Source organism: Harpegnathos saltator, unplaced genomic scaffold (assembly GCF_003227715.2).
Source record: "Harpegnathos saltator strain DR-91 unplaced genomic scaffold, Hsal_v8.6 scaffold195, whole genome shotgun sequence".
Classification (NCBI taxonomy): Eukaryota; Metazoa; Arthropoda; class Insecta; order Hymenoptera; family Formicidae; genus Harpegnathos; species Harpegnathos saltator.
In genome coordinates this window covers 136,761-157,467 of record NW_020229978.1, presented here as the reverse complement: position 1 = coordinate 157,467, position 20,707 = coordinate 136,761, and the positions used below count along the sequence as shown (strand labels likewise).

The 20,707-nt window shown below is 55.6% G+C and overlaps 1 protein-coding gene and 1 non-coding gene across 5 annotated transcripts; both read left to right on the top strand.

Moving 5' to 3' along the window:
• The first annotated feature begins 8,836 nt into the window (after positions 1–8,836).
• LOC112588353 (U4 spliceosomal RNA) lies at positions 8,837–8,965 on the top strand. Its single transcript, XR_003112783.1, has one exon. It is a non-coding gene; the product is annotated as a U4 spliceosomal RNA (small nuclear RNA).
• A 3,916-nt stretch (positions 8,966–12,881) lies between these two features.
• LOC112588351 (uncharacterized) lies at positions 12,882–14,541 on the top strand. Of its 4 annotated transcripts, XM_025297924.1 has the most exons (5): positions 12,885–13,109; positions 13,187–13,271; positions 13,353–13,446; positions 13,664–13,862; positions 14,009–14,538. In XM_025297924.1, the coding sequence occupies exons 1-4, from the start codon at positions 13,065–13,067 to the stop codon at positions 13,830–13,832; spliced, it is 393 nt and encodes a 130-aa protein (XP_025153709.1). In that variant the 5' UTR covers positions 12,885–13,064; the 3' UTR covers positions 13,833–13,862; positions 14,009–14,538. The 4 variants fall into 4 exon arrangements, 3 of the variants coding, with proteins under 3 accessions (XP_025153708.1, XP_025153709.1, XP_025153710.1); XM_025297923.1 differs by having other exon boundaries at positions 12,883–13,271; positions 14,009–14,541; XR_003112780.1 differs by lacking the exon at positions 14,009–14,538 and having other exon boundaries at positions 12,882–13,271; positions 13,353–13,537; positions 13,664–13,735.
• The last annotated feature ends 6,166 nt before the right edge of the window (positions 14,542–20,707 follow it).

Below are 20,707 nucleotides of genomic sequence, written 5' to 3'. Positions count from 1 at the left end.
CCTCCTGACTGCCACGTCATCTGCTATGCAGATGACACGTTGATGGTGGCCGGGGGGGACTGGGGGGAAGCCCGCCTCTGAGCGGAGGCGGCACTACATTCCGTAGTAGGTACCATCACGGATCTGGGTCTGAAGGTGGAGCCCCAGAAGACGGAAGCCGTCTTTTTTCACGACGGTAGCCGTTGCCCGCCGCCGGAGACCCGGGTGGACGGAGTCCGTGTCCGCGTCGGGCCCATGATCAAGTATCTGGGCCTGACGCTGGACGGCCGGTGGGATTTCGTGGCCCACCTCAAGGGCCTGGCCCCCCGGGTCCGGAAAGCAGGCTTGGCGTTGGCAGGCCTGATGAAAACCCAGGAGGTCCCGGATAGCACGCTCGCCGTCTCTATATCGGTGTGGTGGTCTCGATCGTTCTCTACGGGGCGCCCCCGGCTTATAACCTCCGACTGTAACAAGATGCTCCTGCGCGGAGCCATGCAGTCGGTGGTCGTGAGGGCGATCCGGGGATACCGCACCATATCGTATATGGCGGCGACGGCCCTGGCCGGCTCCCTTCCCCCCTGTGGAGCTCCTAGCCGATGAAAGACACATCTTTTATTGGAGGGTGAAGGAACTTCGCGAGAAGGGGGAGGGTTTATCGGCCAGCGACTTGGGGGCCCTGAGGTCCCAGGCCAGAGCCCGAGTCCTGGAACGATGGTCGGCCATACTGGCCGACCCCCCTTTAGGCTCCGAACGGCCGAGGCCGTCCGCCCCTGTCTGCCAGTAATGGCAGACAGGAGAGGGCGCGGACTCACCTTTCATCCTGGTGCAGGGCTGACCGGACATGGTTGCTTCGGTCGGTACCTGCATCGGATCGGAAGGGAGCCCACCGCGGAATGTCACCACTGCCCGGCGTGGGAAGACACGGTGCAGCACATCCTGGCGGAATGCCAGGCGTGGGAGCTGCATGCGTCGTGTCCTCGCCTGGGCGGTGGGGTGCCAAGAGGGGCCCTCTCGCTTCTGCACTTGCTGCGAGCAATGTGCGGGAGCGAGGAGGTATGGGGAGCGGCGGTCTGCTATTGTCAGGACGTGCTGTCCCGCAAGGAGACCACCGAATGGGAGCGCCGCCCCAGACCCCGTCGCAGGGAGCGACGGCGGGAGGGGGGCGGCGCTCCCCAGGGGTGGGGGCGGCGCTCCCCAGGGGTGGGGAGCGGACCTGAGGTGGCGCCGGCCGAGGAGCTGGCCTCTGATTCCTCGGAAGCGTCCTCGGCCGCCTTGGGCTCGCCTTTGACGCGACTGTGGAAATGGGTGAGGGGGACTAAACCCACCTATATTGCGCGTCAGTGATGGAAGGGTGAAGGGGAGTGAGGCTTGGTTGGGGCCAGGACTCACTCCCCTTCCTACCTACCTACCCAGTAGGGAAGGGGGAAGGCGGGGGCGAGGAGGGAGGACGGGTGTCCCCCTCCCTCTATAATTTAAACCAGAAGGCCAACCCGGCCGGGTAACCAGTCGGGGCGCCGCGTCCTTGACTTCCTTTTAAAAGGGAGGTGCGCGGCACTAGGGCGTGGGGCTCCCTAAGAGCCCTGAGGCCGGGGTCTCGGGCAGGGAATGCACCATGAAAGAAGGAGGGCGTACTAGGTGGCGACGGGACGCCGTGCGTTCGGGACCCGCATCTTATTTTCGTTCCGAAAAGAGAAAAATATTGAAAGCGCAGTAGTCACTAAACCGGGTATCGAACCCGGGTCTTTCGCTTGTCGGGCGACTGCTCTACCTCCTCAGACCACTGAAGTACCTGACGCTCCACGCTCACGACACTCTCCTCTCCCTAGATAACGTTGAGAAATGTTTAGGATTTTTTGATGTCTTGCTCTCTCGTCGATTGCAAGTGGAGGGTAGGTTCTTAAATCAACCTAGGCGTGTTCTTTTCCTTTGTAATCTTTGTAATCTTTATTGCGCACGTGCCTGCCTGTCGCAGAGCACGTGAATCACAAATGTGGCGTATGCGCCTCGAAGGTACAAAAGTCGTTGCTCTCGCACACATACAGGTCACAGCGGGACTTGTATATGTGTAGACAGACAGGGGCCGATGCACCTGCCTGCTTCTTCTCGCACACACACGTCTGCGTGTCGGAATCGCAGTATCACACGAGAAACGGACGAAACAATCGAAGCTAAGAACTAGCGACTGTGTTCAGTGTGCTCTGTGAGTGCTTCCAACGGTTACTACTACCGTTGCTCTTTTCCCCCGCACGAGTGAGACTTGTGCGCGCTCTATAGCGCCGCACGGAAAATGGATGCGTACGCCTTGGGGGAAAGTCCCCACAGATGTCGTTCGGAAGCGACATCTCTAGTACTATCCCGAGTGCACGGCGACTACAAAAAGAGGCATTGACTGCATTCAGCAGACTCAACAGTTGGACAACATTACTAGATTTTCCATTGAATCTCGCTCCTGATTGGTCAATACTTCTTGGTCTATGAAAAATGTAAAAGAATGCTCCAATCACAGACAATAATCACTAAGCGCTTTCTGATCACTTTGTTCTACTGAACGCGGCCAATGGCTGCGTTCAGCAGAACAAAGTGATCAGTGAGCGCTTAGTGATTCTCGCTCCTGATTGGTAAATACTTCTGGGTCTATGAAGAATCTAAAAGAATGCTCCAATCACAGATAATAATCACTAAGCGCTCACTGATCATTTTGTTCTACTGAACGCAGCCATTATTACTTGTACCTAGTAGTACAAGCTGGTGGTCTCTCAAGGTCAAAGATTGCTATCTTTAAGATCTGCAGTCCATGTATGCCGGCCTCCACCGTTGCCCCTCCTTATCCGGTACAAATCATAGAAATAAGCCCCGGGGTCGACGCCATATTTTGGCTGCCCCCGGGCGTTTGGATACGTTTTTGCAACGCGCCGAAAAGGGATCCACCATAAAAGAAGGTCCCTAAAGGGACGGGGGTATCCATAATGGATTTCCCCACCGTTGTAAAAGAAAATACCGAGAGCCGTTTAATTGTTTTTGAAAACAAATTACGACAATTAATAATGTGGTCAGTGGGAACCGGACTATATTTACTAATTAAATATTTTTTCCAATCAATATTTGCAATGCTAAAATATTTATAATAATGTCGGAATATCTTTTCTAATATTATAAATAGTTTGAACGTCTTAATGTTTACAAAACATAACGAGCCTCTAGTGTAACATTTAAATAGGACAAATTTTGTGAAAGAATATCCCAGCGGAATACTAGATATTACAGAATTAATACAGGTTTTACATGTTTTGCACATACTTATTATTGATTTAACAATATATCCTGCAATGTTATATAATGAGTTTAAATCAATGGTTGTTAATTTCAGTGTCGAGATATTTTTAAGCGGTGATATTGTATTAATATTTGTTATATTAGTGTTGGTATTAGAAATCGTTTCATAATTTTTGTTTTGTTGTTTTCGTGATAAATATTTAATAAATCCAGACAGAAATCCTCATGGATATCCCCTCCCCTTTGGGTGGGAGGGGGTTATGCCGGATCTTACCGCCTAAAACCCTACCGAGTATCTACCGATCGGGCCGTGTTAAGGAGAGTCAGGGGAACTACTCCTGCATTTTCTTCCCAACACCTCGGTCCCAGGGTTCTGACCGAGAGCCCCACGCCCGATTACTGCGCCTCTCCCATAAAGGGAGTTGGGGAACGGTATCTCGGTTAGTTGCCCGGCCGGGTTGGCTTTCCGGTTACGATTAAGGAGAGGGAGGATACCCATCCTCTCTCCTGCCCCCCTCCTTACCTGAGGGGGGATGGAGGAGTGGGGCCCGTCCCAAAACAGACCTCCACTTCCCCTTTATCAACCCTTTCTGACGCGCGGGGAAGGCAGGTTTACACCCGTCGCCCTCCCCCGCGCGTACGGAGGCGGGCCCGAGGCAGCCGAGGAGGTCCCCGACGAGTCAAGGGCCACCTCGGGCCCGCTACCCATCCTCGGGGAGCGCCTCCGGCCCCGCCGCTCCCTGCGGCGGTTGCCAGGTCGCTCCCACTCGGCGGCTTCCTTCCGGGACATAACATCCTCACAGAAGGAGGTCGCCGCCTCCCACACCTTCTCACTCCCGCATATCGCTTTCACCATGCGCAGGAGTGAGAGGTCCCCCGTTCGGCATCCCACCGCCCGGGCGAGGACACGGCGCTGCTAGGCCCATGCTCGGCATGTTCCTAACGTATGCTGCACCATGTCCTCGCCCTCCGGGCAGTGGTGGCATCTCGCGGTGGGTTCCTTTCCTATCCGGTGCAGGTACCGATCGAAGCACCCGTGCTCTGTCAGCACTTGCACCAGCTGAAAGGAGAGTCCACATCCCTTCCTGTCCGCCACCTCGGGCAGATAGGGGCGGACAGCCTCGGCCGTTCGGAGCCCGAACCCGGAGGGATCGGCTAGAATGGCCGACCATTGCTCCATGACCCGGGCTCTGGCCTGGAATCTCAAGACCGCCAGGCCCCTGGCCGATAATCCCTCTCCCTCCTCGCGGAGCTCGCGCATCCTCCAATCGAGCACCACTCTGATGCGAGGAGCTTCACGGGGAGGGGGAGTCGGCCAGGGTAGTCGCCGTCATGTATGAAAAGGTGCGGCACCCACGAATAGCCCTCAGTACCACCGGCCGCATCGCCTGGCGCATTAGGAGGATGCTGTGGCCGGAAGCCATGAGCTGGGGTGCTCATATGGGCGCCCCATAAAGGGCGATCGGGAGGACCACATCAACATACGGCGAGCCCGCCATCCAGGTCTCCCTTGGGTCTGCATGATTCTGGCTAAAGCCAGACCTGCACCACGGAACCGGAGGAATAGGTGCCTGAAATGCGCCTTGAAATTCTATCGGCTGTCCAAGGTCAGGCCCAGATACTTGATCATGTGCCCGACCCGGACGTGGACACCGTCCACCAGGACCCGAGTTTCCGGCGATGCCCCCCGACTGCAATCATGAAAGAACGTGGCTTCTGTCTTGCTGGGCGCCATCCTCAGACTCAGGTCCTTGATGGACCCCACCACGGACGCCAGTGCCGCCTCCGCTCGGAGGCGGGCCTCCCCCCAGCCATCCCCTCCATCACTAAAGTGTCATCCGCGTAGCAAATGACATGGCAGCCAGAAGGAAGGGGAGAGCGAAACACCTTATCGAACGCGATGTCCCATAGCAAGGGGCCGAGAACCGACTCCTGCGGGACACTGCGCTCCATAGTGCGCCGGCCCTGTACCCCGCCTCTCCCCGAGTAGGCAAGGTCCCTGCCCCCGAAGTAGGCCGATAGGATTCGCCGGAGGTGGACGGGCACCTCGTGGTGTCCGAGGGCCCGTCCAATCTCCGGCCAGGGCTGGGTGTTGAACACATTTGTGATATTCAAGGATACCGCGAACAACACCCCACCCTCCTCCTCCACGGACCAGGCCCCGGACGTGTTGGATTGCATCCAACGTGGATCGTCCGGGCCTGAATCCGTACCGATTGTCGTGAAGGTTTGGCCCCTTCAGGAACAGATGCTGGACGATGATGCGCTCTAGCATCTTGCCCGCCTCGTCCAGCAGGCCTATAGGCCGACGCACTACTCGGTGCTTTGCCCTCCTTCGGGAGGAGAGCCAACTTGGCCTTCCTCTACTCTGGGGGGAAGACCCCTTCCCTGAGGCACCCGTTCATGACTTCCCGCGTGGGACAAGCTCCCTTCGCCGAGGGCGAGAGCTCAGGCGCGACCAGGAATTTCGTCGGGGCCAGGGTCTTCGCCCTTGGCCCCGAGCCGTCTCCTGGCCTCGGTGAGGTCCTCCGGAGTGACCTCCAGGTTCTCGTTCGTCCCCGTCCCCTAACTCAGTGACGGGGATCTGTGAGGGCCCCTCCTCCACCCTCGGGAAGAGGATGTCGAGGAGCCCATCGAGGACCTGGGGCTCTAAGGATTCCGTAAGCGGGGGCGCTCACGGATGGATTTTACCAACCGTCCGTTTATACGGGCGCCCCTACGATCCTCATCCAGTGAGCTTACCAGTTGCTCCCAGGTTCTCTTCTTAGCCTCACCTATGATAGCCTTGAGGGCTGCCCTCGCCTGGAGGTAGCTTTATTTCTCCCTCGCGGTTTCTCCACCGTCTCCGGGCCCAGGTATATGCCTTTCTGGCTTCGCGAAGATCAGCAATGGCCTCCGTCCACCAGTAAGTGATCCGGTGCCGGCGGAGGTGGGACCGGGGCATCGCGGCGTCGCAAACCGACACCACGATGCGCACCAGCTCCCTCGCCCTCTTCTGGGGGCTGGGGTCCCACGCACCTGGCCCTTTATCTAGATGCCAGGTGGCCACGAGGGTGGCCGCCTGGAACTTGTCCGCATCTAGTTGATTAAGGACCCTTCTTCTGGGGAGGGGAAGATTTCCCTCCCCTTGGCAGCGGTCCAGCATCTGCTGGGGGGTGGAGAGGCGGAAGGACCACATTATATAACGATGGTCTGAAAGCGTCTCTCCCTCCACCTCCACATCCTACTCCCGGAACATCCGGGCGGCCGAGAGAGAAGCCTACGTCCAGTCAATGACTGACTCGCCCTCAGGCGCACGCAGGTGCTGGTCGATCCCCTATTCATTAATAGGAGGTCGAGTTCCACCGCCCAGTCGGCCACGGCTCCGCCCCGAGGGTCCTCCTGCCAGAGACTATACCCCCACCCTGTGGAGTGGGCGTTAAAGTCCCCGGCAACCACGACAGATCGGCACCGTCGCACCACCTCCCCGACCCGATCGAGGACCCTCATAATCGGGGCGAGTTCGCCGAGGCCAGTTGAAGATTTACCTCACATCCTACATCTTTTTTTTTTTGGTAACGCAGGGGAAATCCGTCATGGATACCCCCGGCCCTTGGGGAGGCCGGGGGTTATGTCGGACTCTTACCGACTAAAACCCCTGCGGGATGCCTACCTGTCGGACCGGTAATGTGGGGAGTCAGGGGAACTGCTCCCGCATTCCCTCTCCGACACCCCGGCTCCAGGGCTCCCTCTCAGAAGCCCCACGCCACTTGATACCGCGCCCTGTTCCGCAAAGGGAATCCAGGGCGCGGTCCCGATCGGTCTAAGACCGACCGGTTGGCCTTCTCACCTATAGGGGGAGGGGGCATCCGCCCTCACCCCTTACCCCCACCCCATTAGGCAGGGAGGATTTCTGGGGGAGTGGGCCCGTCCCCAAACGGGACACCATTCCCCCCTGTCCCTGCATGTCCGCGGCAGTGGGGGATCCATCTTCTATGAAGAGCCGGATCCCCCCTGCCGACGGAGGCGGGCCCGAGGCGGCCGAGGAGGGCTTGGACCCCTGCTACTCAGGGGTCCTTCCTCTTCCTCGGCCGATGTCACTTCGGGCCCGCTGCCTAAGCCTCCCCCCCCTAGGACGCCGACCACTCCGTCGCCTTCTGCCACGGGGGAATGTGGTCGGCATTCCCTCTCGGCGACCTCCTTCTTGGACATAACGTCTTTACAGAAGAAGGCCGCCGCTTCCCAACCTTCCTCGCTCTCGCACATGGATTGAACCAAGCGTGGGAGCGAGATGTCCTCACCCTGACATCCCATGGCCCCGGCCAGGCCACGGCGCTCCTCACTCCAGGCCAGTTAAGCGGCCAACGTGTGGAGCGCCGTGTCCATTAACACGGGGCAGTGGTGGCATCTGGTGGTGAGCTCCTTCCCAATCCGGTGCAGGTACTTGCCGAAGCAACCATGGCCCGTCAGTACCTGCACCAGATGGTAGGACAGTCCGCATCCCCTCCTGCCCGCTAACTCTGGCAGGCAGGGGCGGACAGCCTCCGCCGTCTCGCGCCCGTACCTCCGTGGGTCGGACAATTTGTTCCCCCACATTTCCAGGGTACGGGCCACGGCTTGAATTTTCAAGGCCCGCAATTCCCCGGCTGTTAGTTCCCCCTCCTCGCGGAGCTCCTTGACCCTCCAATATAGGATCCGCCCCTCCTCGGCGATGAGCTCCATGGGAGGGAAACCGGCCAAGGTGGTCGCCGCTATGTACGATATTGTGCGGTACCCCCTGATCGCCTTAATGTACATGGGCCTCAGCGCCCTCCGCATTCGGCGTATGCCTTCGCGGCAGGCGCCGAGCTGGGGCGTCCATATGGGCGCCCCGTACAGAGCAATCGAGAGCACCGCACTCACGTACAGGCGGCGAGCCCTCCATCCTGGACCCCCAAGGTTGCGCAGAAGACTGGCCACTATCAGACCGGCTCCGCACATCCTGGGGGCCAGTTCCCTAAAGTGCGGGCCAAAACTCCAACGGCTGTCCAACGTCAAGCCGAGATACTTGATCGTCGGCCCGACGCGGATGCGGACGCCATCGACCAGGACCTGTGTCTCGGGAGGCGCCCCTTGACTGCCGTCGTGAAAAAACACGGCTTTAGTCTTCTGGGACGCCACCCTGAGGCCCAGGTCCGCGATGGTTCTCACCACCGATGCCACCACCGTTTCCGCACGGAGGCGGGCTTCCCCCCAGCTTCTCCTCCCGGCCACCACTAAAGTGTCGTCCGCCTAGCAAACGACGTGGCAGCCCGGGGGGAGTGGAGTTCGTAGCATCCGGTCGAACGCGATGTTCCACAGCAGGGGACCGAGAACCGATCCCTGCGGAACACCGCACTCCATCGCGCGTCGGCCTTCGATCCCGCCCTCCTTCGGGAAGGCGAGGTCCCTGTCCTCGAAGTACGCCGCTAATATGCGCCGGAGATAGACGGGCACCCCGTGGTGTTCGAGGGCCCGTCCGATTTCCGCCAGGGCAGGGTGTTAAAGGCGTTCTTGATGTCTAGCGACACCGCCAACAACACCCTGCCCCCTCTCTCCACACTCCCGGTCAGGTCCCGGAGGTACTAGCTTTGCGCAGTGGCGATATCGTAACCAATGAGGTTCTACCGAGGTGCGATTATTGCTAGTTGAAAGGTCCCGGAGGTACTGGACGGCGTCCAGTGTGGACCTTCCGGGCCTGAAGCCGTATTGACGGTCGCGGAGATCCGGCCCCTCCGAGGACAGGTGTTGGACGAGGCGATCGGCAATGATGCGTTCGAGCATCTTACCCGCCTCGTCCTCACATCCTACATCTAGACTATTACAATCCATAGCGTCATTCTTTTCTGTCAATAATGAAAATTCCACAGAATTCATTATCTGAAAAACATTTTACATAAAAGAATTTTCCAATGTAGCACTACATTGTTGACTTGCTTTATATTCCACATTTTGATTTCTATTGTCCTTCATTGACAGATTATTAGAAACGTTATTATTCACTACATTTTTCTTTTTAAGAAAGAAACCGAGTATGGTAGGAACTGCATCTTTCTTTAATTTTTTTTCCGTCTGATCTTTGTTGCCACATGTCAGGAGCGAAATGTACCTGCATAAAAAATAAAAAAAAATTTTATTAAACCACATAATTGGTGTATAAATAGTTTTATTATAAATATATAAGATTCAAAATCTAATGACCTATTCTTGTCAGCTGCATCATTGAACTGATGCAGTAAGTTGAAGCAAGAAAACATATTTGTCTTACTTCAATTATATATTTGTCTCACTTATTGAACCAGTTCAATAGTACAGCTAAAAAGAACACCATACATTATTGATTTAGAATATGAAACTTAATCTCACCTCACAAAGATATGAGTTATTTGTAGGCATCCAATTTTTACGCTGAATATTCTTCGTCCATATCGTCCGACGTTCGGTATTTCTCGGGAACACTTTCATTATACATCCTTTGAACGAAGAATTATTACAAAATTCGGCGGAACATCCACCCATTTTCAATATTTATTTAATATGTATTTAACAATTTATTACACTGATCCATAACCTACTGAGGTTAAGATACATATATGTATAGACCATAGACATATAATATATAGACCGCGCATTCGCAACGTTTCCATTGTCTGCACATGTTCATTATTAGAAAGAGGTAGCATGCTTTCGTAGAGCAGTCTGTCTCTTTCTAACGATGCGTGGTGGGGTATTTGGCCCCTCCGCTTGTTTAGAGTGGAGTGTTATGTCTCCAGTTCTCCTTCTTTTCGTGAAACAAAGCGTATGTAAATAAGACGATTGACATTAAAGATTATAAAACATATTTATTCATAATAGTATAATCATAACACAAGAAGTATAATCGTAACACAATGAGTCTATATTGTTGTATATGCCGCAGTAATGCATATAAAAGTGACAGATTATTTTCCACCGCTATGTAATACCCATCATCATATGTCCATATTCATCATTTTTCCATACAAAATCGTCATTTTTCCATATTCGTGTATTTATATCAGACGTATTTTCTTCTCTTTGCCTTTCACAATTCCCCTTTCTCTATATTCTCCTACTTCTGTTTCCAATGTCACAGAAGATTGCTTTACCTCCACCACGCATCGTTAGAAAGCGATAGATTGCTCAACGAAAGCATGTTGTCTCTTTCGAATATAGAACGCCCCCTCCGCTAAACGCGCGGTCTATTTATTATACGTCTATGGTATAGACATTCGCGGAAGAGAGAGATAGTCTATATTTCTCTCTCACTCGCAGGATTTTGATGAAATTTTCTGATGGCCAGTAGGCCTGTTTTGTCTGCACTGCTGAACTGGTGCAACAAGTGGAAGTGAGAAAACCTACTTTTGTTTCACTTTAACTTAATGCATCAGTTCAGCAATGCAGACAAAACGAACAGGCCTAGTCTCTGATTGAAGAGTCTCTAGACCAGAGCTCGGCAAAATGTGCACGCGACGGCCGATTTTCGACTATCTCCGCCCACCGCTATTCCCTTTACCTCGCCGTTCCGCGCGCTGCCAACAAGCCGTTCGAGCCTCAGGAGCGTGTTTCTAACAGTTTTCCACGTCACCCATGAAGTACTATTGTTAACGCGTTTTTTTTTTAAGTGGTATCCCCAGTAAGCCCAGTAAGCCCAGTAATCCACTGATGACTGTAACAACCCGTAACTAATTGAACAGAAGCTAAATAAAATATGTTAAATGAAGAATATTCAATTCGATTTTCGGCATCTTTCATTGGTAAGAGTGGAAACGTCAATTTGGATATTGCATGTAGCGAGCCGCATAAGACGTGGTAAGGAATCGTCGCTTAAAGAAGAACACTTCTCATTTTTTATAAACTTCATTTTTGAAAAATGAAGAAGCCTACTGGGGATATCACTTAAAAAAAAACGCGTCAACAATAGTACCTCATGGGTGACGTGGAAAACTATTGGAAACACGCTCCTGAGGTTCGAGCGGCTTGTAAGCAGCGCGCGGAGCGGCGAGGTAAAGGGAATAGCGGTGGGCGGAGATAGTCGAAAATCGGCCGTCGCGTGCATATTTTGCCGAGCTCTGCTCTAGACAAAGTGATCAGTGAGCGCTTAGTGATTATTGTCTGTGACTGGAGCATTCTTTTAGATTCTTTATAGACCCAGAAGTATTTACCAATCAGGAGCGAGAATTACTAAGCGCTCACAGATCATTTTGTTCTTCTGAACGCAGCCAATGCCGCCAGTGATAAGTTGCGGCTTGAACTTTTCATAGTTGGCATCCACTCTTCTAATAACATCACAAACATTGTCTTCTCAATTAACACCAGAGCATTTTTTATTTTGGAAAAATTTCTTAACAGCAAAAAAAGATATAAGGCAAGAGCACAGGCTTTTGCATAACGCATAATACATAACGCATAAGAGAATAAACCAATTAGTTTTCTTCAATTCCCTCCTCAGGATAGAAATGAAGAACTCTGATTGGTTGATTCTCTTATGCGTTGTGTATTATGCGTTATGCAGACCTTAAAATAAGAAATCTCTCCAACAAAACTGGCTAATGGAATATCCAGTTCTGGGACAATTGTGAAGAAGAAGAAGAAGACATCGCCTTATGACTGGCCAAAAGAGTTAATTCTCTAGGTCATAATTTAGAAGAAGAAAAAGAGAACCACATCAAGCTTGGATGTGATTCTCGTAACTACATATATTTTTGATCGTGGAACTGTATACACGTTGTCCCTGTTTTTCTTTTTACTTTTTGTAATCGTTGACTGACGTAGGAACTAGAGTATAAGATCTACAATAAGAAGTTAGCCCGTCTACATTACATGGAGTAAGCCTAAATTAAGAAGTAAGAGCAACGTAAGAAACTAGAGTAAGGCCTGGTCTACAATAGATGTTGTAAGCTGTAAGCCGTAAGAACTGACCAATTATAGCTGATTATTTTTGTAATAATTGACTGTGATTCGCCAATTCTTACGGCTTACAACTTACGACACGTATTGTAGATCAGGCCTAAACCTAATATTACATGTGTCGTACGACAAGCTTTTCGGATACATTGATTGGCGTACGCGAAGCAATCCTAGAAATATTCTATTTGTTAACCAATCAACGTATTCGAAAAGATTGTCGTACGACAAATGTAATATTAGCCTAAAGGAGTAAGTGAAATAAATTATTTCCATTTCGTCTAAAGGTCATTCTACAATACGTGTCGTAAGTTGTAAGCCGTAAGAACTGACCAATTATAGCCGATTTTTCTTGTAATAATCGACTGTGATTCGTCAATTCTTACGGCTTACAACTTACGACACGTATTGTAGAATGACCTTTACTTCTTAAGGCTCGTCTACATTAGTTGTAAGAGTAAGGCTGTAAGGCTGTAACGTAAGCTGTCAGCGAATGAAAATATTTCATTTCGTGTTTTACAACTTTACAGCCTTACTCTTAAGGCTCGTCTACAATAGCTGTAAGAGTAAGTCTGTAAGGCTGTAACGTAAGCTGTCAGCGAATGAAAATATTTCATTTCGTGTCTTGCAACCTTACAGCCTTACTCTTACAGCTAATGTAGACGAGCCTTTACAGCTAATGTAGACGAACCTTTATTCCTTATTCTTTCCTTATTCCTTATTTTCTTACGCTCGGCGTAAGGCTCCAATTAGAGCACAAGAGGGAAATTGTGTGCGAGATTTGAGTTTGCGGGAACGTGAACTACACTGATGCAATATGAAAATATAGATTACATTAATAAAATATTTTTAGTATTAATAAAATAAAGAATTTAGTATAATGATGAATTATGAAAACGAGATGTTGGATAGTGCTTTTGACGATGATAATTATGGTAATGCATCAGAAGCTCAAATCCTAGTATGGAAGACGTTAATTAATTTAGTGCAACTAAATTTAATTTTGTACCAGAAGAAACACAAAGGATACAATAACAAAAGCATGAAGATGCAAATATGGAACAATATTGGTGCATCCTTGACACCGCCAATGACTGGTAAGTGAATAACGTGAAAAAGTGAGGTTAGATATTTTGGATAAGGTTTCATTTTCAATACTATGTACTGTGTATTTGCAGGAATTGATGCAGAAAAAACATTTTATCGTTTACGTCAAAAATTCGAAAAAGAGTGCAGGAAAGTCAATACAGTCGCAGGCAAGATCTGGCGCAGGTGCAGATCATGTGCCATATACATCTAATTGGACTAATTGGACATTATACAAAGATCTAATGTTTCTGACTGATCATATTCAACCTAGACAGTAATTAAATCATTATATAAATGATAACTATAACATTTATTCTTGCATTTTGCATTGGTTTTACAATAAATTTGAAAGATCTATTTTACATAAATTTTATGTTTAAGATGAATTATATTTCTGCAGAACATCATCAAATTTCCAACCTATTCTAAAGCGCAAGAAAGCTATGGCTTCGCAACTGTCGCATTTTAGCAGCTCACAGCATTCCAGTTTACAATGTGCCACACTAACATCTGCAACATATCCATCTATATGTACACCGCCAATAATTCTGAAGAAAACACAGATGTAATATGGAATACTGACTTGTGCAAATCTTTAGGTATAAAAATAATTAAATAATTGTAAAACATTGCACATAATTAACTTTTTTATTAATTATAATGACTTTTATTAATTATAATGAGCCTTTGATATTTCGTTATTATAGAATATCGATCATTATACTAATAATTTTAATTGTTGCAGATTCAGAATCTTGCTGAAAATGAGAAAGCATCTGTCGCGGATTTCATGGAGTCGTCTTCTTCAGTGTCACTTTCTAACTCATCAATTTCACAAGGCATTGCATCCACAAGCATGCAAAAAGCCGTAGTTTCTGCTATCACACCTCAAAGACTGACACCACCAGCAGATAGTACTAAAAAGAGAAAGCGACAGACAAGTGATGAAGTGGATGCAGCAATGCTAGAATTATCCAAAAGCATCTCCTCCTTGGTCAACTCACTAGCAATTGCACTGAAAAAAATATAACGTCAACAGCATTACAATCGGCAAAATCAGAATTATCTACTGCAGTGGAAAACATGACGAGTGGTATAACTTAGGATTGAACAAAGTTCATGAAGAACATCAAATGGATTGTTTTATATCGATCCTTGTTTGCATTAATGACTTTATAAAGAGATGAAACTTTTATGAATTTTTTAATATGCATAAGATGTCTTGACTATTTTTCTTTCCATAAATGACTTAATTGCTTTTGTTTCAAAAGATTTATAAAAAAATATGTTAACTTCTTGTTTGTTTTCGAATTTATTTAAATTTATTTACTATAAAATGTTATTATTTTACTTTCAGAACATATTTTGACCAAATAAAATTTTCTTAGATTACATTTTTATTAGAAATATTAAAAAATGTTATTAATATAGAAATATTAAGAATTATATAATGTTAAACAAAATAAATTATAATGAATAAATTATAATGAATAAATTATAATGAACAAATTATTTTCTTTTCTCATTTATATCTCTGCTATAAATTTTAATTTTTCATAAAAATGTTATAAATATCAATTTTAATAAATAAAAGCATTTAAATAAAACATACAATTCTATATTTAACATATTTTTACATGGATGTATGGTTTAAATGAATTTTTTACCATCACTCAATGAACCTATAAAAAGAAACATGACATGCATTTCTACATGCAATATAACTATATATTTAGATTATGAGATATACTGCTATGATTACTGTACTGCCCAATATCCACCCATATAAATTTATATTCTCCATCGCAAGCAGCCATAAGTACTATGCTAAAAAATCCTTTATAATTGTAAAATTGGGATCCTGACATAGGAGGGGCTTTAATACGTATGTTTCCTATCAATGGCACCGACGCAATTAGGGAACTGCCATTTATCCATGAATCCCTGTGCCACTCTATTCCACGAATTTTTATCCATAGTTGGAAAAAAAATTGGTTGTAATGCTTCTCAAATTGCTTGGCAGATTTCAAAGATTATCGTGTACACTGTTGATCTCCCTATGCGAAACTCAGTATATTTATTTAAAATAGTGTCTCCTAGAGCCAGATATCTGCAGGAACAACATAATGATGTTCACGCACGCACGCACGCACGCACGCACGCACGCACGCACGCACGCCACGCACCGCACGCACGCACGCACGCACGCACGCCACGCACGCACGCACGCACGCACGCACGCACGCACGCACGCACGCACGCACGCACGCCCACGCACGCACGCACCCCACGCACGCCACGCACGCACGCACGCACCGCACGCACGCACGCACGCACGCCACGCACGCACGCACCGCCACGCACGCACCCGCACGCACGCACGCAGCACGCACGCACGCACGCACGCACGCACGCACGCACGCACGCACGCACCGCACGCACGCACGCACGCCACGCCACGCCCCGCACGCACCGCACGCACGCACGCACGCACGCACGCACGCAGCACGCACGCACGCCACGCACGCACCGCACGCACGCACGCACGGCACGCACGCACGCCGCACGCACGCACGCACGCACGCACGCACGCACGCACGCACGCACGCCCACGCACGCCACGCACGCACGCACGCACGCACGCACGCACGCACCACGCACGCACGCACGCACGCACGCACGCACGCACGCACGCACGCACGCCACGCACGCACGCACGCACGCACGCACGCACGCACGCCACGCCCGCCCACCGCACGCACGCACGCCACGCACGCACCCCACGCACGCCCACGCCACGCCGCACGCACCACCCACGCACGCACGCACGCACGCACGCACGCACGCACGCACGCACGCACGCACGCACGCACGCACGCACGCACGCACGCACGCACGCACGCACGCACGCACGCACGCACGCACGCACGCACGCACGCACGCACGCACGCACGCACGCACGCACGCACGCACGCACGCACGCACGCACGCACGCACGCACGCACGCACGCACGCACGCACGCACGCACGCACGCACGCACGCACGCACGCACGCACGCACGCACGCACGCACGCACGCACGCACGCACGCACGCACGCACGCACGCACGCACGCACGCACGCACGCACGCACGCACGCACGCACGCACGCACGCACGCACGCACGCACGCACGCACGCACGCACGCACGCACGCACGCACGCACGCACGCACGCACGCACGCACGCACGCACGCACGCACGCACGCACGCACGCACGCACGCACGCACGCACGCACGCACGCACGCACGCACGCACGCACGCACGCACGCACGCACGCACGCACGCACGCACGCACGCACGCACGCACGCACGCACGCACGCACGCACGCACGCACGCACGCACGCACGCACGCACGCACGCACGCACGCACGCACGCACGCACGCACGCACGCACGCACGCACGCACGCACGCACGCACGCACGCACGCACGCACGCACGCACGCACGCACGCACGCACGCACGCACGCACGCACGCACGCACGCCGCACGCACGCACGCACGCACGCACGCGCACGCACGCACGCACGCACGCACGCACGCACGCACGCACGCACGCACGCACGCACGCACGCACGCACGCACGCACGCACGCACGCACGCACGCACGCACGCACGCACGCACGCACGCACGCACGCACGCACGCACGCACGCACGCACGCACGCACGCACGCACGCACGCACACGCACGCACGCACGCACGCACGCACGCACGCACGCACGCACGCACGCACGCACGCACGCACGCACGCACGCACGCACGCACGCACGCACGCACGCACGCACGCACGCACGCACGCACGCACGCACGCACGCACGCACGCACGCACGCACGCACGCACGCACGCACGCACGCACGCACGCACGCACGCACGCACGCACGCACGCACGCACGCACGCACGCACGCACGCACGCACGCACGCACGCACGCACGCACGCACGCACGCACGCACGCACGCACGCACGCACGCACGCACGCACGCACGCACGCACGCACGCACGCACGCACGCACGCACGCACGCACGCACGCACGCACGCACGCACGCACGCACGCACGCACGCACGCACGCACGCACGCACGCACGCACGCACGCACGCACGCACGCACGCACGCACGCACGCACGCACGCACGCACGCACGCACGCACGCACGCACGCACGCACGCACGCACGCACGCACGCACGCACGCACGCACGCACGCACGCACGCACGCACGCACGCACGCACGCACGCACGCACGCACGCACGCACGCACGCACGCACGCACGCACGCACGCACGCACGCACGCACGCACGCACGCACGCACGCACGCACGCACGCACGCACGCACGCACGCACGCACGCACGCACGCACGCACGCACGCACGCACGCACGCACGCACGCACGCACGCACGCACGCACGCACGCACGCACGCACGCACGCACGCACGCACGCGCACGCACGCACGCACGCACGCACGCACGCACGCACGCACGCACGCACGCACGCACGCACGCACGCACGCACGCACGCACGCACGCACGCACGCACGCACGCACGCACGCACGCACGCACGCACGCACGCACGCACGCACGCACGCACGCACGCACGCACGCACGCACGCACGCACGCACGCACGCACGCACGCACGCACGCACGCACGCACGCACGCACGCACGCACGCACGCACGCACGCACGCACGCACGCACGCACGCACGCACGCACGCACGCACGCACGCACGCACGCACGCACGCACGCACGCACGCACGCACGCACGCACGCACGCACGCACGCACGCACGCACGCACGCACGCACGCACGCACGCACGCACGCACGCACGCACGCACGCACGCACGCACGCACGCACGCACGCACGCACGCACGCACGCACGCACGCACGCACGCACGCACGCACGCACGCACGCACGCACGCACGCACGCACGCACGCACGCACGCACGCACGCACGCACGCACGCACGCACGCACGCACGCACGCACGCACGCACGCACGCACGCACGCACGCACGCACGCACGCACGCACGCACGCACGCACGCACGCACGCACGCACGCACGCACGCACGCACGCACGCACGCACGCACGCACGCACGCACGCACGCACGCACGCACGCACGCACGCACGCACGCACGCACGCACGCACGCACGCACGCACGCACGCACGCACGCACGCACGCACGCACGCACGCACGCACGCACGCACGCACGCACGCACGCACGCACGCACGCACGCACGCACGCACGCACGCACGCACGCACGCACGCACGCACGCACGCACGCACGCACGCACGCACGCACGCACGCACGCACGCACGCACGCACGCACGCACGCACGCACGCACGCACGCACGCACGCACGCACGCACGCACGCACGCACGCACGCACGCACGCAGCACGCACGCACGCACGCACGCACGCACGCACGCACGCACGCACGCACGCACGCACGCACGCACGCACGCACGCACGCACGCACGCACGCACGCACGCACGCACGCACGCACGCACGCACGCACGCACGCACGCACGCACGCACGCACGCACGCACGCACGCACGCACGCACGCCGACGCACGCACGCACGCACGCACGCACGCACGCCACGCACGCACGCACGCACGCACGCACGCACGCACGCACGCACGCACGCACGCACGCACGCACGCACGCACGCACGCACGCACGCACGCACGCACGCACGCACGCACGCACGCACGCACGCACGCACGCACGCACGCACGCACGCACGCACGCACGCACGCACGCACGCACGCACGCACGCACGCACGCACGCCACGCACGCACGCACGCACGCACGCACGCACGCACGCACGCACGCACGCACGCACGCACGCACGCACGCACGCACGCACGCACGCACGCACGCACGCACGCACGCACGCACGCACGCACGCACGCACGCACGCACGCACGCCACGCACGCACGCACGCAGCACGCACGCACGCACGCACGCACGCACGCACGCACGCACGCACGCACGCACGCACGCACGCACGCACGCACGCACGCACGCACGCACGCACCGCACGCCGCACGCACGCACGCACGCACGCACGCACGCACGCACGCACGCACGCACGCACGCACGCACGCACGCACGCACGCACGCACGCACGCACGCACGCACGCACGCACGCACGCACGCACGCACGGCACACGCACGCCACGCACGCACGCACCGCACGCACGCACGCACGCACGCACCACGCACGCACGCCGCACGCACGCACGCACGCACGCACGCACGCACGCACGCACGCACGCACGCACGCACGCACGCACGCACGCACGCACGCACGCAACGCACGCACGCACGCACGCACGCACGCACGCACGCACGCACGCACGCACGCACGCACGCACGCACCGCACGCACGCACGCACGCACGCACGCACGCACGCACGCACGCACGCACGCACGCACGCACGCACGCACGCACGCACGCACCACGCACGCACGCACGCACGCACGCACGCACACGCACGCACGCACGCACGCACGCACGCACGCACGCACGCACGCACGCACGCACGCACGCACGCACGCACGCACGCACGCACGCACGCACGCACGCACGCACGCACGCACGCACGCACGCACGCACGCACGCACGGCGCACGCACGCACGCACGCACGCACGCACGCACGCACGCACGCACGCACGCACGCACGCACGCACGCACGCACGCACGCACCACGCACGCACGCGACGCACGGCACGCACGCACGCACGCACGCACGCACGCACGCACGCACGCACGCACGCACGCACGCACGCACGCACGCACCGCACGCACGCACGCACGCACGCACGCACGCACGCACGCACGCATGACGCACGCACGCACGCACGCACGCAGCACGCACGCACGCACGCACGCACGCACGCCACGCACGCACGCACGCACGCACGCACGCACGCACGCACGCACGCACCACGCACGCACGCACGCACGCACGCACGCACGCACCACGCACGCACGCACGCACGCACGCACGCACGCACGCACGCGGACGCACGCACGCACGCACCACGCACGCACGCGCCGCACGCACGCACGCACGCACCCACGCACGCACGCACGCACGCACGCACGCACGCACGCACGCACGCACGCACGCACGCACGCACGCACGCACGCCGCACGCACGCACGCACGCACGCGCACGCACGCACGCACGCACGCACGCACGCACCACGCACGCACGCACGCACCGACGCACGCAGACACGCACGCACGCACGCACGCACGCACGCACGCAACGCACGCACGCACGCACGCACGCACGCACGACGCACGACAGCACGCACGCACGCTCGCCACTTACGCACGCACGCACGCACGCACGCACGCGCACGCACGCACGC

Bases quoted from the DNA above. Each gene is read 5' to 3' on its own strand.
- LOC112588351 (XM_025297923.1), top strand. From the start codon at position 13,055: ATGATGAATTATGAAAACGAGATGTTGGATAGTGCTTTTGACGATGAT. The intron at 13,272-13,352 runs GTAAGTGAATAA...GTGTATTTGCAG, and splicing joins CTTGACACCGCCAATGACTG to GAATTGATGCAGAAAAAACA. The intron at 13,447-13,663 runs GTGCAGATCATG...ATATTTCTGCAG, and splicing joins GCAGGCAAGATCTGGCGCAG to AACATCATCAAATTTCCAAC.